At 34.5% G+C, this 19,941-nt stretch overlaps 1 protein-coding gene across 1 annotated transcript in view; it reads left to right on the forward strand.

The window, feature by feature from the left end:
• EPHA3 (EPH receptor A3) overlaps nt 1-19,941 on the forward strand; it is a 432,011-nt gene that overhangs the window by 376,574 nt on the left and 35,496 nt on the right. The window contains exons 12-13 of the mRNA XM_055433436.2: nt 5,400-5,461; nt 7,087-7,296. Coding sequence (XP_055289411.1) covers nt 5,400-5,461; nt 7,087-7,296 — 272 coding nt within the window. The remainder of the gene's footprint in view (nt 1-5,399; nt 5,462-7,086; nt 7,297-19,941) is intronic.

Below are 19,941 nucleotides of genomic sequence, written 5' to 3' on the forward strand. Positions count from 1 at the left end.
ACGCATATATATGGAATTTAGAAAGATGATAATGATAACCCTGTACACGAGACAGCAAAAGAGATACGATGTATAGAACAGTCTTTTGGACTCTGTGGGAGAGGGCGAGGGTGGGATGATTTGGGAGAATGGCATTGAAACATGTATATTATCATATGTGAAACGAATCACCAGTCCAGGTTCAATGTATGATACAGGATGCTCGGGGCTGGTGTACTGGAATGAACCAGAGGGATGGGATGGAGAGGGAGGTGGGAGGGGGCTTCAAGATGGGGAACACATGGGGTGGATTCATGTCAATGTCTGGCAAAACCAATACAATATTGTAAAGTAATTAGCCTCCAACTAAAATTTGAAAATAAATAAATAAATATACCTTATCATACCCAAGGTTAGTTTATTTTAAGAATTCAGCATTAATTGATAGAAAAAGCCAGTCTCAATAGATGCAAAAATAAACATTTTAATTTAAAATTTTTCTTAACATATTATGCATAGAAATATTCATGCCTGATAAATGTATATAAACCCCTCCAAAACAAAAGAAAGCAAGCCTACAAACACCATGAACCATGAAAGCATTTCTTTCAAAGTAGAAACAAGTCCTCTATAACCATTTCAGCTTATCATTTTACCTAATGTCTTAATTTTTGAAATTAAACAAGAAAATAAGTAAAATGTAGAAAGTTTAAAAAAGGAAACAAAAAACTAAGCTGTACTTATAAAATCAAACTGAGAATATTCCAATTATTATTTTCATTAATCATTATTCCACTTAGACAAATCAGCTCTGAATGGAATAAGGGAGAGTAGAAATATTGGTCTTGTTCTTAAAAGTATTAAATTTCATTTCAAATTAAGCATAAAAACAATAAAAAATTTAATCAGCTGAATGTAAAGTTTTTTATGTGTGAAGAGTAGAACTGGTTAAGGAAGAGTTGGAGAAAGTACTTTTTAGCCTGATTTTGAAGAGAGAGACTATTCTTAGCTGAAATAATAGATCTGGTATGATCAGTTCTAACTGGAATTCTTATTTAGGACTATGGACAAAATAGAGTTGGTCCCTGCAATGGTTAACTCATAGACCGTTGGATGTAATAGGGATCATTCTTAACGTAAATAATATCTTGATTAAATGGAATTTGGAAAAGATTGTCATGTGTGTTTATATGATTTAATGGTAAACCTGTGGAAAAATATTCCAATTCAGTTCATTACAATATTTCTATCAGTTGGTTAGTTATAGTATACGGAAATCTATAACCAAAACATTTTCTTTCTAATCAAAGGTGGTTCAAATCATCCTTTCTAAGAATGCTGAGGCATATTTTGTCAATTTTCTTCAATTTTCTTTCTCCTGTTTATGCTCTTTTGCTTCCACTCTGATTCTGAATACATGAATACTGAATACTGACTGCTAAGGTCACAGACTTTGATTTTATAAATCACATGTATGTGTTGGAGTGTGTATAAGTCTTGAAAGCAAGACAGAGTATGTAAGACACAATTACTGTTGCTGCTGCTGCTGCTGCTGCTAAGTCACTTCAGTCGTGTCCGACTCTGTGTGACCCCATAGATGGCAGATAGCAATTAATTGCATTTCCTATGGAAATGAATTAAACTTCAATGATTTGTAATATGTAAATCATTTATACATGCTTTTTATGTTTGAAACTGTTTTAGTCTAAAACCACATTTATTTGATAACTACAATAAAAAGTCTATGTCTGGCTATATATTTATCACATTATCCTGTTGCCTTTTTGTAGAATATTTGATTAAGAAGGTGGTGAAATAGATAGTGCTGAACTTGAAATTCTTAGACATTTTGAATTACATTTCTTTTGTCAGCAAACAAAATGATTAGTAATATCTCTGAGACACTGGGGAAATGAACTCATTGTTGTGCTTCCCTAAACCCTTTAATTATGAAAGATCATGATTTTATCTATACTCATGTCAATTGAAGAACAAAAGCAACATTCCACTGCATGTTTCATTTTGCTGATTCTTGATGGAATTTCATTTCAGCCAAACAGCAATAATTTCACTGAATTTTTTATGTGTATTCAGATGTTATTAAGGGTCTCTGAGGGAAGTTAATGACAGCGGCCTTTGAAGAAATGTAATGTCATTTCTAAATCAAAATACACATAAAAGAATGTGAGAACTTTGACAGAAATACATTGAATAATGTGCAGATGAGCTGGTATTTTATAAATGATTTCCAACTACATTTAACACATTAGAACTAGTTCTTACCACTATTGCAGTTTCTTTTCCTTTTACTCTGTTTATCATAATCAAAATCACAAGAAAAGTAAGTGAAGATACTGCTTTCCAAGGTAGAATATTTGTGATTCTGTTTACTTTTTGTCTGTGCATTTGGGTTTGCTGAATCTTTGAACTTAATGCAAAGCACATTTTCAGACTTGCCCAACTTAACTGATGTGTTTACAAATACCTAAATTACAGAACTAAATGCAGCCTGATCTGATTTCTGAATGGTCATGGGGCTTTGGCTTAATTGACTGGTTTGATTTTTCAGCTACTTTTATTTCCCTTGCCAAACATTTCACTAGACATGCTAACAAGAAACGAAATGGTCATAGGGCTGGGAGCCAAAAGGAAAAGAGTGATAAGCAAAGATCTGGAGAATACACAAATATAGTAACTGGCCACTGTAACTGAGAATTTACTGTAAGAAGCAATATATCTGTGACTATGTTCAAGAGCTGCATTGAGTTTCATGAGCATGTTATTCTTCTAAGAATTTGTTAAGGAAGAAACATAGAAACTTACCATGAAGTAGGGAAAATATGCATGTGCAGTGTTTCATTCATTTGGTTGTTCATTTATTTCACTTCAGGTTAGTTCTCTGGAATCAGTCCTTGGATATTTGATTTACCAGTTCAGGAGAGAGAGAAGTTTCCAAGAAAATGTTGAATTTTTTCTTTCTTCCTGAATATTGTTAAATCAAAGTTTAGTTAAAATTTTGAAGAAGCAAGACTGGAGGCTCACAGTTTTGACTAAAATAACTTTTCGGGCATTATCAGGTTGTTTATCATTTTTGAAAGTGCGGAACATTTTATTAACATTTAGCTTAAAAATCTTTACATCAGTGGTATACCAAGAGATGTATAATGTGTCTGATATGTTACCGAAAATATATGACTAAATCTGTCTTCAGTTCAGTTCAGTCGCTCAGTCGTGTCTGACTCTCTGCGACCCCATGAATCACAGCACGCCAGGCCTCCCTGTCCATCACCAACCCCCGGAGCTCACTCAAACTCATGTCCACAGAGTCCGTGATGCCATCCAGCCATCTCATTCTCTGTCGTCCCCTTCTCCTCCCGCCCCCAACCTTTCCCAGCATCAGAGTCTTTTCCAGTGAGTCAACTCGTCGCATGAGGTGGCCAAAGTATTGGAGTTTCAGCTTTAGCATCAGTCCTTCCAATGAACACCCAGGACTGATCTCCTTTAGAATGGACTGGTTGGATCTCCTTGCAGAATTGACGACAAATCACTGTGTCAGTTGATTTGTACCTATATGAAAATCTAACAAAATTTACAGAATTTAAATAATTCCCTCACCTCTAAATAAATAAGATGTATAGCCTGGGATATATTCACATACTAAGTACTCTTCCTGGCACTAAGCCATACTTCACAACCAGTATGAATTAAGAGTTTCACTAATGAAAGGAAAAACAAGGAAAGACAGCTATTTTCTGGCATCAATATGGCAAACAAACCATGATGTAGAAGAAACATATGAAAAAAATTATGCATGCTATACAATTATGTGTATATGAATGTTTGTTAAAAATCAACTATGTGCTCAAGGTCTCTCATGCTTAGTTAAAACTTAACTCAGGTATTCTGGACTTGGAAAATGAGTTGTTTTTTTTTTTCTTTTTGCAACATGACAGATTTATATTTAAATCAGTATATAAAGAAAGCAACCATAAAGGTAGTGAATTATGCTGTGGTAAGATGGGTAGGTTTTGAAACTGGAGTTATGTTTTACTGTAACAATTTTTTTTAAAGTGCTGTAGTCTTCAGTTCGGAGAAGGCAATGGCAAGCCACTCCAGCACTCTTGCCTAGAAAATCCCATGGATGGAGGAGCCTGGTAGGCTGCAGTCCGTGGGGTCGCTAAGGGTCGGACACCACTGAGCGACTTCACTTTTCACTTTCACACATTGGAGAAGGAAATGGCAACCCACTCCAGTGTTCTTGCCTGGAGAATCCCAGGGATGGGGGAGCCTGGTGGGCTTCCGTCTATGGGGTCACACAGAGTCGGACACGACTGAAGTGACTTAGCAGCAGCAGCAGCAGCCGCAGTCTTCAGTTATTCTTTCAATTCAGAATGATCCGTAGAACTGACACCCAACAACTGACACCCAATTATTACCTATAGTTGAAGATTTATTCTATTTGTAGATCTAAGTATCAGCATACTTAGCACTTTGGTGCATTTGTCTAGTGCTTTTTCGTATATTAAATGTTTCCCTCAGTGTACATTTCCAACAGTAACAGCATAATATATTCAAGTTGCAACTTCTGGCTTTATAACTTATTAGCTATGAAACATTAAATTTTTACCTTCTATATATTTCAGGTTTTCCTTCATGTAAAAAGTGAGAATGATGATAATTAGTGTTAGTATATATAAAATAGTTAAACTAGCACTTTATACAAATGAAGTATGTATAAAGATATTTAAATGCTTGTTAAAATGTTTAATGGTATTTATGAACCATATTTCTAAAATGGTTATTATAAGTTACTACCAACAACAATTTTCATTTTATTTTTCTTTTAAAGGTAGTTTGGATTTTATAACTTTTAATGGGTTAATTGAATATGGATTAAAATGGTTATAATTATTAGTCTTAATTGTTTTGCCAATTTACATGTAGGATCCATAAATGTAGGGACTTTGATTTACTTGCTTCTGAATAACCAGCCAAGAGAAAACACCTAGTATATAGCTCTGTACATATCTGTATAAAGTGTAAATAATTGTGGAATTTTTGGCTCTATTTGGGCTTAAAGACAGAACTACTTGATTTTGTATATCAGCTAAAATAAAATGCAATTAGAGTAAAGAAAGTGGCATCATTTGATCTAAGGAAAACCATGTCAAATAAGCTAATTTACATATCATATAGGTTATAGACCCTTTTTCTGAAAACAAATCTTTCTCCATTTTTTTGTTTCAATTTCTACTGAAAACTAATTTTCTTTTTCATTGCAACTTTGGAAATTTTGGAGGACAGAGAAAAATTTATGTTTTTTAATTAATCAGGTATATCAAAATGTATTATGTGTGTTCATTGCATGATATTTGTTGAACTCTATGATGATTATGCATTTATTATTTATCTAAACCTAGGTAAACCTGTTATGATTGTCACAGAATACATGGAGAATGGTTCCTTGGATAGTTTCCTACGTGTAAGTAGATACTTTACATACATTTACATATCTCCATCTTATCTTTATCTATCTACAAACATATATAAATATGGAATAAATTGCTGAAAATGATAGTGGCAACCTCTATTATGATGCCTTTTAGGTAATCAAAGTTTTAAGAAAACTGACTTTGTTGGGACTAAATAGTAAAAGGAAGATTGTAAAATAATATCTTTATCTTGCAGCATCCAAATGTTGATGGTTTATATTTTTAAAATAAATTTGTGTAATTTTCTTCAGTTTTTTTTATTCAGACAAGATTCACATTAGTTAAAACAAAAGTTTAAAGGTTCTAAAGTGAGAGATGAATAAACTTGGTATAAGACAGAAACACTGTTTCTTTATTTAAAGCAACCTCCATCTGCTATGACACAAGACCTTCTCTCTCTTACATAGTACTGTCCTCTCAGAACCTAAGCATATGATATAATGCCTAAGGATTCTCAATCCAGAGATATCATTCCTTATCATAACTTATATCCATACATATGTACATGTATAACATATATTTAATAAATTTCAGCTGTTTATATTTATAAAAATTGTTTTAATAATTTCAACCCATATTCAAAGAAATTCAGAAGCTATGTAGAATACAAAACACTCAATCATCAGTCACTACAAGGATGAAAAAATTAGAAAATCAAGACATAGACTCTATTCTCAGGGTTCTTTCAGCACTATGTAGATAAGGATTGATAGGTAGGTAGGTAGGTAGATAAAACATATACTATAATTCATAATCATGGAGAAAATTCTAATTTTTGTATGAATGAGAAATTATATTCTTTATTTTAATACTTGTGAGGCAAATAAAGATTTTAGTAGCAATTATTTTCACAGACATATTTCAAAAACAAACATTTTACAACTCAGGTTATTAAAATATTTAATAAGTATTCTTTGAAAGTATAATAAATATTCCTTTTAAATATTGTTTGTTTAAATATTACTAGACATTAAATTTTTATATTCATGGGGTCGCAAAAAGTCAGACACGACTGAGCGACTGAACTGATGTATATATGCATACATCTACCTATTGTATAAACTGTATATTTCTATTTTAATCCAGACAGGTTGGAAAATTTCTAAATCTAGTACTCTGAATTTATCTCCTATTGCTTTCAATTTTATGACCTAAAACTCAAGGTTGAGTGAAAAAACATATACTTGGAAAATATTTTTGACTAATTTTCAACTATTTTTTACAATGAAAGATTTAAAGTTACCTTATTTGAAGTAATTAATAAAACACATGAAAGCAAAAAGGAAGAATAAACATTCAATCAAGACAATAAACATGAGAAACAGCCTGAGGATCCATTTTATTTTGTTATTCTTGACCTTAAAGTTTCTGAGAAGGAATTTGTCTCCTCAAAAGACCAGCAAAGTTCTGATTTTGAACCTGAAGTTAAAGAATATTAGGCAACTTCTTGCTATTGTAGCTACTATACTGTTTTGCTTTACTCTTGTATATCTTGTTAGGCTTGTGTACTTAAAACCAGGCTGTATAGACTATAATTCAGTATATGGAAATGTAATCAAGATATGTCTTAGGAAATAGCAACACGTCTTAACTGTACCTTTGAACTATTTCTCAGAAACATGATGCCCAGTTTACCGTTATCCAGCTGGTAGGGATGCTTCGAGGCATAGCGTCTGGCATGAAGTATCTCTCAGACATGGGCTATGTTCACCGAGACCTTGCTGCTCGCAACATCTTGATCAACAGTAATTTGGTGTGTAAGGTTTCTGATTTTGGACTTTCACGGGTTCTAGAAGATGACCCAGAAGCTGCTTACACAACAAGAGTGAGTAACTTGTTTTCTTTTTTTATTCATTTATACTTAACAACTTGCATTATGTTGACTAACAAATAAATAGAAGTCATATCCCAAAATGCTTTGCCAGCTATGTGTGCATGCATGCGTGCTCAGTCATTTCAGTAGTGTTAGACTCTTTGCAAACCCATGCACTATAGCCAGCCAGGCTCTTCTGTCCCTCCAGGGAAGAATACTGAAGTGGGTTGCCACGTCCTGCTCCAAGGGATTCTCCCAACACAGGGATGGAACCCACGTCTGCTGCATCTCCTCCATTGCAGGCAAATTCTTTACCACTGAGTCACAGGGGAATCCCTTTGTCAACTGTATCTTCCCCCAAATGAGATTTATCCTTTAAAAATAAAATATCGTTACTTATTCTGGGAAAATAGTTGGTCACTGTCCATTAAGTGAGTAATAATATTAATTTTGAAATTTCATATGTTGGTTTAATGATCTTCCGCCCAAAGTTAGCAAGATTCTCATGCATCTAAATCTTATTTACTCATCTTTTCATCGTGGTTGCCTTTATATATGAAAATAAAAAGTGATAACAAACTACATGGAAAGCAGTTAGGCAATTAATGTACCAAAATCTTCATTAGCCATGAGAATGAGAGGTTTTTTTAAAAAGACAATCAACTTCTGCTCTTTTCTTCTTAATTCTAGAAGTTTATCCCTGATTAAACAAACAAAAAATTCTCATTTTCAGGCATCAGGAATCTCAATAACTATTAACCTCTAAGGTTGTCATATGGCAACTATATGTCACTCTAAGAAAGAGTTAAGTATGCAAGATTGAATTTCATCTACAAGTAAAACTACAGTGATAGAACCACAGAAAGAAGCTGAGTGCCCAGATATGTCCCTAGATGTGTTGATTTAGAAGTTAGAACTCTCCTGATAGCTTTCACCTTTGTTTGTATTTCCCACATTCAGTTATGTGCTGTAGTAGATTACCTTTGTTCATGAATCTGTGTTTTTAGAAACTGTGTTCTGCATAAAAATGTTGCTGTTCTTGCTTCATTAGATTAAGAGCAAGAGAAATGTAAGAAAATTTTATATCTTGCAGCTAGTTGATTGAGTTTAGAACAGTGACTTCTACACAGCTCTGAAAATGTGAAAAAATTACACATTTTGGGGGTGTAAGTATCTTGATAGGGTCTTTTAGTGCTTCTTCTTTGACCAGAAAAATTAACTAGCCAACATGCTGCAGCAAAGCATTTTTGTGACTAAATTATTATTACAGGGGACAACATATGCAGCAGACAGTATATTTGCTATCCAGAGGGAAATGGATGGTTTTTATTTTATTCACTGCTATTCGGCATTTTGGGCTTCCTTGATAGCTTCGTGGTAAAGAATCCACCTGCCAATGCAAGATATGTGGGTTCTATCCCTGGGCCAGGAAGGCCCCCTGGAGAAGGAAATGGCAGCCCACTCCAGTGTTCTTGCCTGGGAAATCTCACAGACAGAGATTTAGCCCTGGAGGGCTAAAGACTATGGGGTGGCAAAAGAGTCAGATATGACTTAGCAACTAAACAACAGCAACTGTGCCTTCTCCAGATACCCTTCATAATCTTCTGGTACTATGTGAGCTTTTAACATACTCCATATCATTCTAGATGGCATTATCCCTGTTACAAAAATCACCAATCCAAAATCCAAAACAATCACCAAAATCCAAAACATTTTTCCAGTTCTAATAAAAGCTATTTGTGAAGAAAAGCCTTTATGTGAGATGTTCTATTTTCTGGTAATTGATTTAGGTTCTAAACTGTATTCCATATCCCATTTTTAAATGAGAGCACTCTTATTCTCAATACTAGTCTTGACTTCCAGTGTTAGGGAGAAAGAATTTTTCTCTACCCTTCAAAGCTTCTTTTAGCTGGTCTAATAATCAAATCAACATGAGACAGATTAACAGGAGAATAACAAATTTAATTTCATATGCATGGGAATCCCACATATATGAGAGGGTCAAAGACAGAAAGGTAAAATGAGGTGTATATGCCTCCTTGAGCTAAGGAGAGTCTGGGACTTCAAAGGGAAGAACAGTATTTCACAGGGTTAAGAAGAATAGATGCTAGGCGACTAGATGTTTGCTCTACCATACATATGGGCCATGCAGATAAAATTTATCTCTGCTCACAAATCTCATTCAAAGAAAGGACTCTCCCCCTGATATAAATTCTTTAGAGTAGCTAAGGGGCTTCCCTGGTGGCTCAACTGATAAAGAATCCACCTGCAATGTGGGAGACCTGGGTTCGATCCCTGGGTTGGGAAGATCCACTGGAGAAGGGAAGGGTTACCCACTCCAGTATTCTGGCCTGGAGAATTCAGAGCTTTATTTCTACCGATTGTTACCTTTTCAGAACAAAGGGGTCCTCAAAATCACTTCTTCAAACTTAGTAAAAGGACAGTGTTGCTATGTCAATGTTCCTCCCTGCTGCTGCTGCTGCTAAGTCACTTCAGTCGTGTCCGACTCTGTGTGACTCCATAGATGGAAGCCCACCAGGCTCCCCTGTCCCTGGGATTCTCCAGGCAAGAACACTGGAGTACATTGCCATTTCCTTCTCCAAATTTCCTTCCTAGTATTTGTGAAATAAAAATGCAGCAGGATCTTTGCATTGATGCTTCATGCCCAGAAAATTCTTCAAAATCACATCATCCAAATGGGCTCATTCACTACCAATAGTTACTTAGAGTTCTTCAGTGTTCATCCTTGTATTTTCTTGGAACTCCTCAAAATATCTGTGGTGGTCCTGACTTCCCTCTGATAAGCTGTAATTTGCATCTGCATTTCTGGAATCATTTAGACATCTTTGATTTAATTTCACATAATAAGCCTTATTCAGTAAAATAATTTTATAATTTATGTAAAATACAAAGTATGATTATAAAGTAATAGGACTGCAATTTTGTTTTTTAAATATACTGAAGCAAGTAAATGAATGTTGTCATACTGTCTTTTTAGGAGTGTGTACTTACTGCAGGAACAGTGCTATTGCCCAAAATGTTTGAGGATTTTCTCCTTCGAAGTTATCTTTACAACTAGATTGTAAATTGTACTATCACTCAAAATTCTTTAAGCATACAGTATTTTGGGAAACAGACTTGACTAAGATAAAATCTGTGGTCTCAGTAAGCTAATAGTTAATAAATAAGGAAAATAGTACTTTGTTGTAAAGTCTATTTTTTTCTAACCAAAAACAGTGTTATTCAGCTTAGACATCTGCCGTATTTATTAGATTTAGCATGCTATGATTATGGTTATTTCAGAAAAACAAGTTCACCGTTTAAAATAGTGTGCCAAGGCATTCTTTTTGGATAAACACATTCTTGTTAATCTTTTTTACCAGTCACGTTACTTTAGTCACACTTAACACATTTTGGGAATTAGCATTCAGTGCCTCAGTGCAGTAAAACTTTTGACTGCTTCTCTGAAAATTATTGCCTTTAGGTAAAGATTGTAATTGCACTAAGAAATCTTTGCGACATTAGATTCAATGACACTGAATGGATGTAGGGTGTCTGCTGTTCTCATTTTCAAAACATCTTTGTGGTCAACAGAGCAGAAGAGAAATAGAAATTATATCCACTAAATGACACCACCCTTATGACAGAAAGTGAAGAGGAACTCAAAAGCCTCTTGATGAAAGTGAAAGAGGAGAGTGAAAAGGCGGGCTTGAAGCTCAACATACAGAAAACAAAGATCATGGCATCTGGTCCCATCACTTCATGGGAAGTAGATGGGGAAACAGTGGAAACAGTGTCAGACTTTATTTTTTTGGGTTCCAAAATCACTGCGGATGCTGATTTCAGCCAGGAAAATAAAAGACGCTTACTCCTTGGAAGGAAAGTTATGACCAGCCTAGATAGCATATTAAAAAGCAGAGATATTACTTTGAAAACCAAGGTTCGTCTAGTCAAGGCTATGGTTTTTCCCGTGGTCATGTATGGATGTGAGAGTTGGACTGTGAAGAAGGCTGATTGCCGAAGAATTGATGCTTTTGAACTGTGGTGCTGGAGAAGACTCTTGAGAGTTCCTTGGACTGCAAGGAGATCCAACCAGTCCATTCTAAAGATCAGTCCTGGGTGTTCATTGGAAGGACTGATGCTAAAGCTGAAATTCCAATACTTTGGCCACCTCATGCGACGAGTTGACTCACTAGAAAAGAGTCTGATGCTAGGAGGGATTGAGGGTGGGAGGAGACGGGGACGACAGAGAATGAGATGGCTGGATGGCATCACCGACTCGATGGACATGAGTTTTAGTGAACTCCGGGAGTTGGTGATGGACAGGGATTCATGGGGTCGCAAAGAGTCGGACACGACTGAGCAACTGAACTGAACTGAATGCTATATTTAAAGATTCTTAAACTGAGGCTTTCCCAGTGGTTCAGTGGTAAAGAATACGCCTGCCAATGGAGGAGATGCAGGAGATGCAAGTTCGATCCCTGGGTCATGAAGAACCCCTAGAGAAGGAAATGGCAACCCTCTCCAGTATTCTTTCCAGGAAGATCCCATGGACAGAGGAACCTGGAAGGCCACAGTCCATGGGGTTGCAAAGTCGGACACAACTGAGAACACACACACACACACACACACACACACACACACACACAAACTGGAGGGAATACCTGAGAAGCTGAGAAAACCCTTAGTTTCACAACTTAAAAAAATGTATTTAAGATTTGATCTTGCTGCTTTTGATACTGCCTTAAGTATATCCTGAGTTTTCCTTCCTTGTATCCTCAATAGAATGACAAAGGAAAGGGTCAGCTGAGATCATAATATACACTTTTATGTGTGTTTATCTTTTCCATAAGAATATTGGGCAGAGAATTGGACATTTTTATAAATACACACTTCTAGTTATTTCTCTTTATTTCTCACTACTGATTTATGCAGAAATTCTAAACACTGATACTTTTTATTTTACAATATTATTGTCCATCCTGTAACCTTTAAAAAATTTGACTGTACATTCATGAGATATGAGAATGAGAAAGATATAACATTTTAATATTACAATGAAAATAGTTCAGTCTTGCAGACCCCCTGAAATGCTCTTGAGGACACCCAGAAATACTTGGATAACACTTTGAGAACCACTGTTATAAATACTTTATAAGGAAAATAGTATCTTAAAAACTAAGTAAATATTTGAGTGCTTGTTAAATAATCTGACTTATGATATAGAATTATATGCTATAGCACGTTTTGAAGAAAGGTATGAAACTTACCTATGGTTGCATACCTAAGGTTGCAAACCATCTTAAAAGACCCTGGATTTTACTTGGAATGAATATGATTAGAATATTTAGCTCTACAAATTTAAAACATCAAAGGTTTTGTTATTGAGAAAAAGAAATGAAAAAATGAATTGCCTCTCTTTATTTACACATCATGTAACTTTCAGAGTATAATTATGCATTTTCCTACTTTTTGCACTGAACTAATAATCGCTCTATTTTATAATATCAGAAGTGGAGTGTTATTGGTGAGACTGTTTTTGAATGAATAATTTTTCATCTTTTCATATGAAATTTCACTTCAAATATTACACATATATACGTGTGAACTTTAAATGCACACATATATTATATTTTTATGTTGAATTGATGGGATCCAAAATTCCAAGATAATAGTGTTCAATTTGCTGTTTCAAGCAGGATTAAGTTAGGGAAAATATAGACTTTAATCTAATTTATATACTGTGACATGTAAAGTCAATCCAGTTCTTAAGTCCCCAAATTCATTTTAGTGGTATAATTACCACATAAACTGAGTTGGGAAATGTAAGAAAATCAAATGATGTGTTCTTGGTTATATCCTTCATTAATTAGTTTTTTTCTTTTTATTTATGTTGTCAACATGGATACTGAATAATTAAGAAGTATATTATTATATTGAATGAAAAGTTTTGTCTTGTGTCACATTGCCAATGGCAAATTAACACCTATTTAATTTTTAGAAGGTAAAACCAAATGAAAACTTATCTCAGGCATTACATGTTAAGGAATCTTATTTTACATAATAATGTATTCTATATTTTTTCTCTGTGACTCTGCCAAGTTAATGCCAGAAATATTCTACTACCACTTTGTCTTATGTAATTTCATTTGCAAACAAGAAAGAAAAAGTGGCTAAAATGAATGATTAAAAGCTAAGTGGTTGAATACTCTGGTTCAGGATAACCCCATTTGAATATAATAATTAATATTATAAATATAAAAGCTAGAAAACATAAGCCTTAGTTCTATAGAATTCTCAAGGACTAAAAACTTTTGTGTAATAAAAAAGATAATTATATTATGTTGATAAGAAATATAAATCATGTGTAATTTATATATGAATGAAAAAATAAGTGAATATCTAATCAGTGTCCATATAGTAATAGAATTTAAGTGTGGGCTCAAATTATGTAGATATTTTTTACTCTCTTAGGATCAGTACATAGCTTATGTTTTATGTAGCTTCACAAAGTAAATGCTATATACTCAAAAATCAGAAAACTCTGGAAGATTTTATAACCTCAGTTAATGTTACATCAAAGTTTAATGGAAGAAATGACACTTTCTAGCCACCCATTTCAGACAGATGGGTAGCGCAACCATTTCCACGTGTGAAAATAATCCATCCAGATTTATGTGAAGAAAAATCACAACGATGATTTTGGAGTGGCACACAGGAGTGAGGAGGTTCTGTGTAAATACATTATACACGGTCTCTAGCAGGAGCTCTTTTCTCTATAATACATCATTCATTCATTCAACAATTATTTGAGTGCCTATATAACATACTAGGTACTGTTCTAAGACCTGAGGATCCAAAGTTGAAAGCAAAGCCTTGACTTCATGAACTTACATTCTAGTGTGGAATTTCACTTAATAAACAAACAGGTAAAGATTTAGCAAGGCATCTTGCTTGAGGAATGTGGACAGTGTGAGGGAGCTGCTGCTTTAGACAGGATGATCAGAGAGAGTTTCTCTGATAAAATGACATTAGGACAGAAAATTGATGAGAGTAAAGGAAAAAATGATGTAAATGTTGAGGTTACTAGGCCAGATTCATTTTGCCTTAACTACTTTCCAGTTTAATGAAATAACTTTAATAATTTCTCTAATTCCAACAGGTTCACTTTGCAAGACAAATTAAGTAATCAGATTAATGATATAACTCAGACTAAAAAACAAGTGAATAATGATTAAGCCAGTCTGTAGTGTCGGTGAGCTCTGGAAGCTTAGTAAAAATCAGTTTCTAAAACTTTTCCAGTTGATTTGTGAATATCCCCTATTTTCAGATTTGTGATGGCACATTGCCTGAAGCTTTTCCCATAGATGCTGAAGCCAGTGACCAGCCCCAACTACTTTGGCATAGGGAGGAATAGCAGTCATGATTGTCCCAAGCCAGTCCTATCACTTGATGTGTGGAATGGCTAGTAATTAGACGCATTCCTGTCCTATGACTCTTTTTCAATCATAGTTGTATATGTCATGGTTCAAGTCTACTTCCATTATTTTTTCCCTTTCATTTGCTAGCCATTGCTCTGGAACTGCCCACATATTTCAAGCAATCTTTACCAAACATAGAAGTACAAGGGAACCATTGTCTTGATGTCTAATCAGAATTGTCTCAGCAGATAATGAGATTTTCAAACTATCTTTAATATTTTAATTATCAATATTAATAATGCCAAAGAAGCAAGCTTACTAAAGTTATGTACTTTTTTGGTTGATTTCTAATAGAATGAATTTAATACTTCTGTTTCATTATTTTTATTGTAAATATGCAGTATCCCTAGTATATTGAATAAGTCTTTCCGATTTGTTTACCTATTAATATGGCTTTTTTTGAAAATTGTGTTCCAAGTGCTAAAAATTCACTTTCAAATGAATTTCTATAACCTTTAATAAATAAAGTAGGAATTCAGTACATATAAAACACAAAGTTTAACATTTAAAATCTCTTTGAACATTGAAAAGACCTGTATCCATATTAGGATGTATATTTAGTCTTATCCTCCAATTTTTTATTGCTTTGTTGAACATATGCATCAGATAACCTAATTTTATATTGTATTATGTGAGTCTGAAAGTAACAGAAAAGTTATTTGTTTGTACTTTATTTCCTGGATAGTCATAGAGTTACTTGTTAATAAAATGCAAGGTGAATACTTTTAAGAAATTCTTAAGCATCTCACATAATATTGAAAAATTTCCAAAGTTCAAAGTATTGACTTTTCCTACCTGAGAGATCATCTGTCTCTGATCTCTGGTGGCAATCAACATCTGCTGGAACAATTCTCTCAATGGCTTTTATATTTGAACTACTGGGAATCCAAACAGATGCTTCCCCTGAGAGTCTTCTCGGATTGCCCTTCACCTTGTTGTATCCTGTTGTCTGCAGTGAATGAAGTTTACTTCCTGACAATAGATAGATCCTAAATTCTTAAGTCAAATGATTTATCTCTGTAGTTCCAATTCTAATCTGAGAAGCCAATATTTGCCTCCAGGTTAAACACTCAATTACTCTGGGTTTACTAAGATAAACTCTGCAAAGTCCTTTGTCACTCTAGTTATGACAGTAGAGCCCACAGGCAAGCATATAAAATATGGATCAGCCAAGCATTTCCTAAACCAGTAAGGAGATATTTGTGTGTGTAATTAGAGAAAAATCGGGGCTGACATAAGATTCTAGGCTTCAATGTCCAAACATTTCAGCAATTACATTCCTTTTCTTTAGAAATCAAGACTTGAAGCCCCCTAACCCACAGTGAATGAGCTGACTTCAGTTAAGCATGTGAAAACTTCAGGGCTTTTAGCCAAATGTCTCATTTAAACTGTCTAAATTCATTAAACTTAGAGAACCAAATTGCAGATCTTCAAAGAACAGGTTTACAGCGTGAATCCTATTCTAACTGCTGTTTCTGGACAAAATGAACAAGGTTTTGGACTACTATAATCCTATATTAGAGTTCAGCAATTATATAATGCCTCTGCCCAGACCATCCTTAGTATCTTTACCTATATCATTTTATTCTTTTTTTATTTTTCTGTAAACATTTAATGAAAGCAAATCCAGATATTACAGCCAATAGGTATGCAATTTAGTCCAAAGTTAGGATCATCTTTAAGAGTCCAAATTAATTAATTTTAAAATTGTCACCATCCTTAGATGGAAATTTGAAAGTCGAAGAGCAAAAGCCTATAAGTTAGCATAGCTCCTAGAGATAGAACTTTAAACACAGAGTCAAGTTTTATGTTTTCCATGAACCTTGGTTTAGGAATGATAAGATATGTGCAAAGAGAGGCTAAGACACCTGGCAAAAATTAGATAATATGGTCGAAGCTAAGCTTAGAAACGACAACTCCTAATTCCTACTCAACTTAAGAATCAAATGGTACAAGTGGCCATAAGTCGCCTGCAAGCCCAGTTACTAACTGTTATAGATGAGACACCAGCACTGGAAGGAACTGGCTCTGGGTTCAGTATTGTAACTGTGGGGAACAAGCCTTAACTTCTAATCCTGTTGAATTTGGACTGGAGGTTCCTCTGCAACTGAGGTTTTATACACAGTCCATATGCTATGAATCTGGGCTTGCTCCAGGCAATTGGAGACTTTTCTCAAATACAGAAAATATCTGGGGAGCTTACATGTGGGTAGAAAGACCACCTTAAGTAAATGTTTCATTTTATGATCTGTTAAAATATTGTGGAAAAAGTGCATCCTCATAAATTACTTTTATAGAAACTATCTGGCACTTTACTTTTCTGAACGCCTAGTAGCATTTTACCAACCAAAATCTAAATTGCCAACTGATTTCAAAGTTTGAGCTCATTATTAACAGTTGCACTAGAAAGTTTTACTGTGTCAGGAAGGCAGTGTGCCAAATGATGACATCATCTGTCTCATCAAATCCAAATTTGGGGATAACTCATTGAAGGATGTGCTTGGTAAGCATCTAAAAATGTAAAATGTCCCCTTCATATATAAACTGAAAAGGCAATTTCTTAATGTGAAAAAGAAGAAAAAAATATATAAGTCAAACAATGTGAGCTTAAATTTGTTGGAGTGGGAGGGGTTAAGGAAGAGGAATTGTGGTCCAATCAGAAGCAGAAATATAAATAAATTCTGCAATGCATTACTTACAGGAAATTTTGTGAGTCAGACTCTTGTATGTTAAATTGATTTTATTTTGATAGTCTCAGATCTACAGATGCTCCGCTTGAAGGCAGAGAGAGTTATCGTGAAGTGTGACTAAATTAAAATTTAAGGGCCACAGCTTCTTTAACCCTTATTTCAGAACCAAATTGAGCCCTCAAGGACTTTTATCCAATGTCTTACTATGCCAATGGCACTTATGTTTTGTAGATATGGATAGTGTTTGCTTTTGTAGGAAAAACTTATTTCTTACCAAAATTTTTCATTATTGAGGCCTCCATCTAACAAAAAATGATGCTTAATATAAGTTTTCCTAGGAATGGAAAGTTAGCTTCTTTTCAAAAAAATTAAAGAATGGAAACAAGACAGAAAGAAGAAAATAGAAAAATCTCAAGGGGATGCTATTATATTTACCAAAATCCACATATCAGAAGATTAACTTTGATGAATTTGGCCTTTTTCTGGACTAGAACAGGAGTAAAATTATCTGTGAAATGTGTGCTAATGGTTAGGAAAAAGAAGAAAGGAAAGGATTTCACTTAGTCTACATAAAATCCAGTTAAATCCTGGATCTTATTTGAATCATTTTCCCTTGTTGATCAGATTTGTCACAAATAACCTGAAACAATAGTGTTCAAATGAGGATGATTTTGCTCTCCAGGGGATAGTCGATAGTTCTAGAGACATTTTGGTTGTCACAAAGGATACTGATGTAATCTAGTGAGAAGAGGTCAAGGATGCTAGTAAACATACCACAATACACAGGACAGCCCCTACAGCAAGAATCAATCTGGTCTAGAATGTCAAAATCGCTACTATATATAGACTTTGATCTAAAGTTACCCAACATGTGTAAAGAATGTGTAAAGAATGAAAGTTGGGATCAAATATCTCTCTCAGATACTTTATAACTTCTCCTGTCTACACTGGACTGCAAGTTACAGGGGATAATGTGGAATACACTGCCATTTGTGAAAAACTATGTAACAGACTAGCCATCTGCTATCAGGTCTCCTATAATGTTGAACTTCGATATATCACACATAACTTAAGAAATAGTACATCTTTTTATTCTTGTTAAATTTTATTCTCTTTTGCTTTTGATCTAACTGTTGAAAGTTTAAATTTTTTTTTTCCACTCAAAGCTTTAAATATTAAACATGACCATTTTACTTTTGATGTTTTGATTTCAATTTTAAAATGTCATGGGTATAAACTCATAAATAATCATTCACCTACAGGTAAATATGTTGCATATTTTTAGTCAGCATTTGAATCTATCTTTTGCATAATTATTTTCATGTTTTAAGATTTTACTTAGCCTCATCCAGAAAGGAATGAAGTAACAATCATGTGCATAGATTAAACATGCTTATTAAATTATTGGTGATATTTCTAGGATAGAAAAGTTCCTACAACATTAATATTGAGACTCTTGATCTCGGATGTAGTTTATAGAATCAAATGAAAATCTTTATAACATTCTGTATACTTTAAAATACTTAATCCATACAACATCCTGTGAAACAATATTGCAGGAAGGGCGGCCCCTTCCAGGACTGGAGAGTAGGCTCCTGTTTAACATTCAGAAATGAATCGGCCGAAGAGACATACATTTTGACAAAGCAAGAGACTTTATTGGGAAGGGACACCCAGGTGGGGAGCAGGAAGGTGAGGGAAACTGTGAAGACTGCTCTGCCATATGGCTTGCAGACTCAGGTTTTATGGTGACGGGATTAGCTTCTGGGTTGTGTCTGGCCAATTATTCTGCCTCAGGATCCTTCCTGGTGGCACACTCAACCAAGATGGATTTGAGTGAGGAAGATTCTTCGAAGTTGATAAGACACATGAAACTTGTGACCTTTCCCAAATTCTTTTCGTTGGTGGTTGCTTGTTAGTTCTATGTTCCTTACCAGGACCTTCTGTCATAAAATAACTCTGGGAAATGGATATTGTGGTGCCTGGCCAGGGTGAGCAATTTCAGTCTGTGTTTCCCCTAACAATAGTTTAGTAATTTTATAGATACTGTGAAAAATTGATGCTCAGCAATTCTTATATTTACTATCATCATGAGACTAACAGCATTATTAAACTGTAGATGAGGGAAAGAAGAGTACATCCAAAAATTGTATTATTTTTTAAACTATTATTATGTTATATATTTTCTCACTCTTAATATTTATGTATGTTCTGAAAAAATTGAATTTAGTGTATAATTTTCTTAAAATGAACTGCTTATTTTTTTAATTCTTAAAATTATCATGCTGCTGCTGCTGCTAAGTCACTTCAGTCGTGTCCGACTCTGTGCGACCCCAGAGACGGCAGCCCACCAGGCTCCCCCATCCCTGGGATTCTCCAGGCAAGAAAACTGGAGTGGGTTGCCATTTCCTTCTCCAATGCGTGAAAGTGAAAAGTGAAAGTGAAGTCGCTCAATTATCATAGACCTCCAATAAAATCTGTTACTC

The sequence above is a fragment of the Moschus berezovskii genome, chromosome 1 (genome assembly GCF_049115385.1).
Source record: "Moschus berezovskii isolate FMDL1 chromosome 1, NW_MosBer_1.0, whole genome shotgun sequence".
NCBI lineage: Eukaryota > Metazoa > Chordata > Mammalia > Artiodactyla > Moschidae > Moschus > Moschus berezovskii.